At 45.3% G+C, this 9,482-nt stretch overlaps 1 protein-coding gene across 1 annotated transcript in view; it reads right to left on the bottom strand.

Annotated features, from left to right (window-relative positions):
* Positions 1–7,906, bottom strand: part of AKAP12 (A kinase (PRKA) anchor protein 12) — a 142,395-nt gene extending 134,489 nt beyond the window's left edge. The window contains exons 1-2 of the mRNA XM_011988723.1: positions 7,813–7,906; positions 7,147–7,487 (exon numbers count right to left, since the gene is read on the bottom strand). Coding sequence (XP_011844113.1) covers positions 7,147–7,308 — 162 coding nt within the window. The 5' untranslated portion in view covers positions 7,309–7,487; positions 7,813–7,906. The remainder of the gene's footprint in view (positions 1–7,146; positions 7,488–7,812) is intronic.
* Between the last annotated feature and the right edge of the window lie 1,576 nt (positions 7,907–9,482).

Genomic DNA, 9,482 nt, shown 5'->3' with positions numbered 1-9,482 from the left:
CCCGCCTCGACCTCCCAAAGTGCTGGGATTACAGGTGTGAGCCACCGCTGGCCTTTTTTTTTTTTTTTTTAAAATAGAGATAGGGTCTTGCTCTGTCACCCAGGCTGTAGCGCAGCAGCATGATCATAGCTCACTGCAGCCTCATATTCCTGGGTGGAAGCAACCTCTGACCTCAGCCTCCCAAGTAGCTAGGACTACAGGTACGCACCACCACACCCATGTACATTTTTTATTTTTTGTAGAGATGGGGACTTGCTGTGTTGCCCAGGCCACTCTTGAACTCTTAGCCTCAAGTGATCCTCCCTTTTTGGTCTCCCAAAGTGCTTGGATTACAGGTGTGAACCCCCACACAGAAAAAAAAAGTCTTTAAAAATTAATTGGGCTGGGCGTGGGGGCTCACACCTGTAATCCCAGCTCTTTGGGAGGCTGAGGTGGGAGGATCGCTTGAGTCCAGAACGTCCAGACCACCCTGGGCAACACAGTGAGACCTCGTCTCTACAAAAAATAAACAAAATTAGCCAGGCATGGTGGTGTGCACTTGTAGTCCCAGCTACCTGGTGGTGTGTGCCTGTAGTCCCAGCTACTCAGGAGGCTGAGGCAGGAGGGTCATTTGAGCCCAGGGGGTCGAGACTACAGTAAACCAAGATTGCACCACCGCTTTCCAGCCTGGGCAATAGAATGAGAGCCTATCTCAAAAACAATAAATAAATAAAATGAAAATTAAATGAAAATGAAAATTAATTAACAGTAAAACAAACCATAGCCTTTCATGCTTTGACAGCCAGGCCAGTGCATGATCAGATGGCAAGCACACGGCAGAGACATGACGAGGCATTCAACTTCACAGTTAAAAATGCACCAAGAAAACTAGGTACCATTCTTCACCTAGCACATTGGCAAGTACTGGAAAATCTGATACCCATGAAGTAAAGCATGGGAAAACAAGTGCTGATCTCCACGGTGGGAGTGCAAAGTGGTAGGACCTCTTTGGAAAGTCAATTTAGGAAGGGTTAAATCTTTTGTTTTTTGTTTTTTGGTTTTTGGTTTTTTTGAGACGGAGTCTTGCACTGTTGCCCAGGCTGGAGTGCAGTGGTGAGATCTCAGCTCACTGCAACCTCCCCCTCCCAGGTTCAAGAGATTCTCCTGTCTCAATCTCCCAAGTAGCTGGGATTACAGGCACCCACCACCACACCCAGCTAATTTTTTGTATTTTTAGTAGAGATGAGGTTTCACCATGTTGGCCAGGCTGGTCTCGAACTCCTGACCTTATGATTCGCCTGCCTCGGCCTCCCAAAGTGCTGGGATTACAGGTGTGAGCCACTGCACCTGGCCTGGTTAAATTTTTAAATGCATATAAAGCTTGCAATTCAGCAATTACACTTATGGACTAGGACAATCTAAATATAAATCCAAGGAATTCGTTAAATCATTACAGGGCTTCAATCCATAAAAGGGAAATTTATGCACCCAAATTAATAAGAATGGGGGCAGTTATTTATGTCCTGATATGAAAAGACATCCAAAACCTAAAGTTGCAGAATCTGCATGTGATATGATCTTTTTCTTAAATGGAAAAGACTGTGCCATTTTTACCTACTTTCATGTGCATGAAGTTTTTGCAAGAATATGTAAGAAGCCATCATATTGGCTTCAAATTATTACTTAAGTTTGTAAGTAATTTACCCTATTTATAAATTTAAGTTCTCAATCATTAATACTTTTTAAAAATAAACATTAAATGAACTTTGCTATGTAATGACTTTAAATAAAAATCATTTTAATAAGGGTAAACAAATGCTTTTGATCTTATTAAGACTTTACAATTTAAGAGTGATGATGTCAGATATAGTCTGTTTCAAGTAAGTAAACTTAATTATTCATGAGAAATATGAAGGTATGTATAATTGAGGTTTATTGCTAATTATTAATATCTACACCCATTAGATATACGAATGAGAAGGGAACAAAGGGATAATTACAGGCATGAAATCCTACTCTTACATTCTCTGATAGGGTTTTAATTTGCAGAAAAATGGCCCAAAATCTAAATAGACAAGTAAAATAATTATAATTACAGATTTTTAAATAATTTACTGACAATAGGCATATATGTTTATTCAATATAATGCTTCTTTCTTCCCCCAGCTTTTTTCATATTTTTCCATTGTATTTTAAAATGAAGTTTATTTTAAATTGTAATTTTTGTTAGGTTATAAGAGAACTAAGAATGTGGTTCAGGCCGGGCTCGGTGGCTCACACTTATAATCCCAGCACTTTGGGAAGCTGAGGCAGGTGGATCACCTGAGGTCAGGAATTTGAGACCAGCCTGGCCAACATGGTGAAACTCTGTCTCTACTAAAAATACAGAAAATTAGCTGGGCGTGGTGGTGGGCGCCTGTAATCCCAGCTACTCAGGAGGCTGAGGCAGGAGAATCACTTGAACCTGGGAGGCAAAGGTTGCAGTGAGCCAAGATTGCATCATTGCACTATAGCCTGGGCAACAAGAGCAAAACTCTCAAAAAAAAAAAAAAAAAAAAAAAAAAATTTGGTTCAAGGAAATTTAGTTAGTTTTTTTTCCCCCCAAGAGATAAACGTACTGGCTTAATTTTTCTTAGAATGCTTAGTGCTATGAATTCTCATTTCTAACTTCACGAATGGCTACTGCATATAGAATTACAGAGACGGGGGATGATGCCATTTAGTTTGAGTTTTCCTGCACTGGTGTTCTTTAAGCACTGAATATGTATTAAAACTAATGAAGACAAAGGAAAAGAAATAATTTCCTAGTATTTTTTTAAAACAAAACATTTTATTTCCATTTTGTTAATTATCTTACAAGATCCAAACCAAAATAATCTTATAATATCAGCTTAAAGCTGTAAAGGCATAGAAATTAGTCAACCCAAAGAGGATGCACATTTCAAGGCCTTTTCTTCATAGAGGAAAATATTTCAAGTGAAAATCTCCACTGATCTAATTCATCTACTAGCCTATAAGCTGTAATGGATTTAAGGGAAGCCCTGTGATTCCCACAGTCTATCAGTACCCAAAAGAATCATCCCCACATCCATATCTCCAATTTTTGGTCTCTGTTCTAGTCAGAAAGCAGCAGCTCTTATAATCTGGTGAAAATCCACAGGAATACAGGTAGCCACACACACAGAAACATCCCTCTATTAAGAGGACCCATTTGTGTAACACTGGTGATGTAGTCACTTTGAGGCCATCTTCATTCTCCGTTTCTATTGTTAAAAAAGTGGCGAATAGGAGGAAGCATATGACCTAGCTTATGGGAGGAATTATGAAACGCAGCTGGCCGCCTCAATTGTCTGGTTTTTTTTTTCTTTGAGACAGAGTCTAGCTCTGTCGCCCAGACTGGAGTGCAGTGTGGCGCGATCTCAGCTCATTGCAAACTCCGCCTCCCGGGTTCACGCCATTATCCTGTCTCAGCCTCCCAAGGAGCTGGGATTACAGGCACCCACCACCATGCCTGGCTAATTTTTTGTTAGTAGAGACCAGTTTCACCATGTTAGCCAGGATGGTCTCGATCTCCTGACCTCGTGATCCGCCCGCGTTCCAAAGTGTTGGGATTACAGGCGTGAGCCACCGCACCCGGCCAATTGTCTGTTTTAATGCACAAGAGTCAAACACATCCTTAAATTTACCATTCAGACACTGGATTCTTCTATTTGAGTACATCCTTGTATTTTAGTGATTCATGGCTCTTGTAACCAAATGGAACCACAGCTTTTGGAGCTAACAAGAGCCCCCATCTTCCCACCTGCCACAGACAATGGCCTCAGCCTGTTGCAACAGACCATTGTTCAATGTCCAGCACTGAAATCATTGATCAGGCAATAAATATAGGAAGGCTAATTAATTATGATTGTCCAGACTTAGTCTGGAGCCTGGCTCCAGTAATCAAGATTAGCCAGAGACATGGAAGTCAGTTTGTCACTGGTCACCCCACCCTCTGTTGCCACTTGAATGTGTTGCCACCTGAATATGTTGCCACCTTAATATTTTTTTAAGACAAATTTTTAAAAACAGACAATTAAGGAATAATGTGAAGTGTGAGGCTTTACTTACCACCAGCATTCAGGTCGTCTAATCTTCCTGCACCCTGCAGTTGCGAGACGGCCGTGTCTCAAAATTAAACCCTAGCAGGTAACAGATCAAGCCATCCCCCCCCCACCCCACCCCCGCCCGGATCTTACATACAAAGGTTGTAAAAGATTTCCAGTCTATCTCTGGATCTAAGGGAAAAAATAAAGATTGTAAAAGATTGAATAGAAGATAAAGACTCCTTCCATTTTATGGAAATGCACCATAGATAAAACCAAGACTTCCGCTTTAGTGCATCAAAATGTTAAGCCTGGGTAATCAAAAGCTTGTTTAAATCTACATTTGACCTAACACAAGTGATAATTCAACCAGTGTAATGTCTGTTCAGATAAGGGCACTTAGTGAGTAACTGGTAACTAAAATTACAGAAAAAAAAGAAAGTAAATCCAATTGCTAAATAGATAGCATGCATGTGATATGTCAGCTATTAGATAGAAAAAGATCTGCTTACAACCTTTAATTAATGATCACATTCTATCCAAGGAGGGGAAAACGTATTTGCCTAAACCTCCCCAACCGTCCACAGACACATCAAGAAAGTTCAAGACGTAATCCTAAGTAACTCAGTGTATGAAATGGTCTCATTTGAGCCATATGCACTTAACATATTTGTCTATTTGAGATAAAACCCAATTTGAAATTACAATGCTAACAAGCCACTCTGTATCTAGACAAACAGAATCCAAAGCCCCCAAATCTGAGGTTTTTGGTCTAACTATTCACTTGATCTACTAATAACCAAACAGACTGACTTGCCTTAGTCACTATCATAATCAGTCTCACGTGATAATGAGATGATCAAGGGTTAAATTGTAGTAAAAGCAGATAGGTCAAGATAGGTCAAGGTATTCTCCAACTTGATATTCTTCAAGCAAAACCAAGAAGCCAGTATCACTCCTTCTTCTTTCCGCAAGTATTCCTGAGAGCCGACTCTGTGCCAGGCAGCATGGCACACACGAAGGAACACCGCTGGTCAGCACAACCAGGCATGTTCCCTGCCCCTGCAAAGCATTCAGAACAGCCAGGAGAACACTAAACCCACACATGCAAAAACTGCTGGGACGCGTCCATGGTGCTACAGAGCCTAGAGTGGCAGATGGGATTACCTGGAGGTCAGGAATTGGAGCTTAATAAGAAGAGGGGAGGCAAGGGCCATGGTGCTGAGTCATTCTTAATTAGGGAGTCCTTTTGGAAAGACATTTGTGTTCAAAGCCTGAGTGATAAATTTTGCTAGTTGAAATGAAAACTAAATACATTCCAAGGATACATGTAAGTGTATTGATTTGTCTCCAAATTGATAACTGGGCAGTATGCCAACAAGTTCAATGATATTCTGGATGTCATTTAAGTGATTTTTTAAAAGGAGGTTGTCTGGCTGCTTCAAGACGGTTGGCAACTTGTAAAGAGGAAAAGGATAAGGTTATGGAAGAAGGAAAAAGAGAATGGAAGGAATATTTTTAAATAAACAAATTCAAATTTACTGGGAAGGGATTAAATGCCGCCGTATTTCAGGGTGAACAGTTAGTAAGATCTGAAGGAGTACAAAAGCAGGGGGGCGGCGGGGAATGTCACCCAACTGCAAGTTTTTAGCAATTATACCATAAATTATTTTCATCACTAGACTCTCAACACTGGTTACCGAGCCACTTTGACAGTAGCTGGCATCAAAACATTATGTGCATACAGTAAGTATTAAAATGCGACTTGGATCTCAAAAGGATAGTACATTCCTCAGGCCAGAAGCTTAAGCATCTCTTAGAAAATCTACATAGCAGAGGCACAGTTAGTACTTAATATCTAGGGACCATGGATTTCACAAGTAGTTATGAATCAAAGACTGGAGGCAAAAACTATATTATTAAGTGCAGTCTCTCAGTCCAAATTAGACTAGGACAGCTAAAGAGGTCAAGGCAACTAGGTCATGGTTTTAGGTTCCTTTTTTTTTTTTCCCCCCATATTGTAAACATCCACGCCTCCTGAGATAACTCACGTACTCTATCCTCAAATTTGACACACGGCAAATTTAACTATTAAGCATGGTTATTCACATCTTTCTACAAGGTATCACAAGGGTACCTTTGTGATACAAGGGTATCACAAAACCAGTAGAGTGAAGCCTTGCTAATGAACACACGTGCTGGAAAACATATCTAAAATACCACGACCAGAACAAGCCACCGTCTTGGCGGCTGTCCTGGCCCACAAGAAATATTACAGCCTTGAAGACTGAAGTCGATAAAATGCAGTCGTTTCAGCACTGCGTCCAGGGAAGAGTACCCGGAATGCTCGCTACACTCTGACCGCATCCTTCGAGAACTTCTAGCCACTCTAGTGTGTGTTTGGCCAACTGAGTCCGCAGGCAAAGCGCTGAGCAAACGCGAGGGCGCTGGCTGGTTCGCGAAACCTGTCATTCCTTTTGGAAACGCAGCGCCTGCCCAGGTTTTCCCTGGCTCCGAGCGAGCTACACACCAGGCTTTCTCTGCCTTGGGAAGGCGGCGTCTGCTCGGGCCGCTGCCGCAGAACTGGGTACCAAACCCGCTCGCTTCAGGCACCGCTGGCATCCAAGGCGGTACGCGGCGGGGAACCTGAGGGTGCCTGGGCTACCTGGCTTCACAGCTGACTTTCCGCATCTCCGAGCTTCGGAGGCCCGGCCCGGGGTCCATTCTCCACGGATCCCCCAGCGCAGCTCATCCGCCTCGGGCTGGATGGCTTCCACCGGAAGAGTGCGGAGAAAGGCTCAGTTGCCGTGGGCAGGGCGCGGATTTTATTACTGCGGATGGCGCAGTCGCCTCCCCTGGAGACCCGCGACAAAGACGCAAGCCCCCCGCCGCGCTCGCGGCTGCTCTGGCCCCGCCCCGGCGCAAAAGACCCTGAAAAGCCTCCAAAGAGGGGTTCGCGCTCCCGAGTTTGCAGATGGGGCTGGACGGGCCGGGAAGTTCTCTCGGCGGAAATCGGAGGAATCCCCCACCCCCACCCCAAAGATCCGCGCCTCCCGGCGCAGGTGGCCCGGCGCGCCCATACCTTGGTGGCGGGGTCCGCGGCAGCGATGGCGGGGTCCCCGGTGGTGTCTGGCGCCGCCTCGGCCGAGGGGCCACCGCCGCTGGGCTCGGGCTCAGCCGGCGTGGAGCTCCCCTCGGGCGGCTGCTCCGGGCTGCGCTGCTCGGTGGAGCTCCCGGCGCCCATGGCTCCTTCGCACTTCTCCCGCGCCCAGCCGCTGAGTTACGCCTTCCCCAAGCCGCAGGGGCAGGGGCAAGAGCCAAAAGACGCGCGCCAGCGAGGTCCCAAGAGCGCCTTCCTTCGCCGCCAGCCTCCTACGAACGCGCCCAGCCTGCGAATGAAGGAGACGCGCTCGCGGCAAACTCCTTAAAAGAAAAGGGGGGAAAAAAAAAAGGCCACCTCTTAGCCTCCGCCCCCCTCCCCCTGGTTTTTCCCTCGCTTCATCACATGAGCACAGCCCCAGACACGCCTTGCAGCAGCATCTGCCCCCAGGCTGCCGGGACCAGAGGCGCTGCGACGCGCCAGCCCAGGTCCAGGCAGCAGCCCACCCGGCCCTCGGGCGCCTCCCGTTTCTAACAGGGGGACGAGAGCTGCGCGGACGACCCAGGGCCTCAGAAGGCAAGAGAGCAGGGGAGCAAAAAGCCCGCCGGGGACACTGGATTCTCTGGGGTTTATTAAATGATGGATCACCCAAGGCAGGAGCTTCTGCTGCAGCCGACTTTCAGCTCGCCCAGGAGCAAGCCCGAGTCCCCATTTGCTTTCCTGCAGATTGTGTTTAACTCCAAACATTTGTTCCAGCCTCCTCCCCATTAGCAGGAGAAAGGCAAGCGCTCCCTGGCTCCTCCTGAGTCCGACCATATTTGGGCACCTCACGTGGCAAGAGCAGGGAACCGAGAGGTTAACGCAGTCAGGCCACGGATGAGGTGGGCCACGCAGGCCCACGCTCTCCTATCCTCCGGAACAAGTGATGTCAGGCGATGCCATCAGCAGTGCTAGCCGCCCCCCTCTCCCCGGGGAACGGGGGAAAAGAGGCTGTTACCGGAAATGTGCCCGTCCTTCTTTGAGGGCCTGTGCTGGAGGTTACGCATCCAGGCCACCTCTGGGCGATGCTGAAACATGACAGCATAGATCTGTTCCTTTGCCATCAGCCTTTCTCAAAATATGAAGATTTGAAATAATGTCAGTCCAAGTGGCTTGCATCCTTTCCTTTCCGACCCTTGAATGTAATATTTATTATATGAACATGGCAGCCAATCAATAAGTATTTGAACTAAATTAAATTTGTAGCTGGATTGCTTGGAGTAAAGCATTAAGGCTTTGGGGCTGAAAAAAAAAATTTATTCCAGTTGTAACTGACAACCGAGCGCCCCCGTTTTCACAAATACTTGGAATCTCCATTAACAATGAAGAAACCAACCTGGTTAACACAGCGAGACCTTGTCTCTACAAAAAATTAAAAAATTAGCCAGGCGCAGTGGTCCACCTGTAGTTCCAGCTACTCAGGAGGCTGGGGTGGAAGGATGACTTCAGCCCAGGAATTCGAGGCTGCAGTCAGCTATGATTGTGCCACTGCACTCCATCCTAGTCGACAGAGCAAGATTCTGTTAAAAAAAAAAAAAAAAAAGGAAAAGAAGAAACTTTTGGAATCCTCACACTAAATTCCAGATAAATATCTCATACTCAGATTTAGTACAATTTTGTAGAAAGTTGGTGTAAGCAGTAGTTCAGCACTAGGATGTTTCATGCCTAATGAATTGCATGAATCGAATGGTACCCTGGGAACCATAGGCTAGTTACTCACCATCAAATTTGTTTTCTGAATTAATTTTTTTTTTTTTCTTTTTTGAGATAAGGTCTTGCTGTGTTGCCCAGGCTGGTCTTGAAAAACTGGGCTCAAGTGATCCTCCTGCCTCGGCCTCTCAAAGTTCTGGGATTACAGGCGTGAATCACCATGCTGGGCCTGTTTTCTGAATTAATTATTTTTATGTAAAGGACTACACAAAGGCCAGTTTCCCTGGAGTTTATCCCTTAAGAAACAGTATATTTGCAAAATGCTGAGTTTTAGGAATTTATACACATTCCCCCCATTTTGACTTAAATTTTGACTATTTAGGAAACATTAGAATTCTTATTCTGTACCAGGCACTGTTCAATGCACTTTGCATAGTAACACCGTGGGATAGGCAGTATTATTCTCATTTTACCATTGGCAGGTGGGGGAGGAGTAGGTCCAGAGAAATTAAATTGTGTGCTTGAGGTTTCACACCTGGGAGATGGAAGAGCAGGGAGTCCAACTGGTATCTGCCTTCAGTTCCACACTTCACCACCGCATGGCACTCCTCTAATCAATTGTGTTCTCT

This window comes from Mandrillus leucophaeus, unplaced genomic scaffold (assembly GCF_000951045.1).
Source record: "Mandrillus leucophaeus isolate KB7577 unplaced genomic scaffold, Mleu.le_1.0 Scaffold337, whole genome shotgun sequence".
Lineage (NCBI taxonomy): Eukaryota > Metazoa > Chordata > Mammalia > Primates > Cercopithecidae > Mandrillus > Mandrillus leucophaeus.
This window is presented reverse-complemented; position numbering and strand designations above follow the sequence as displayed.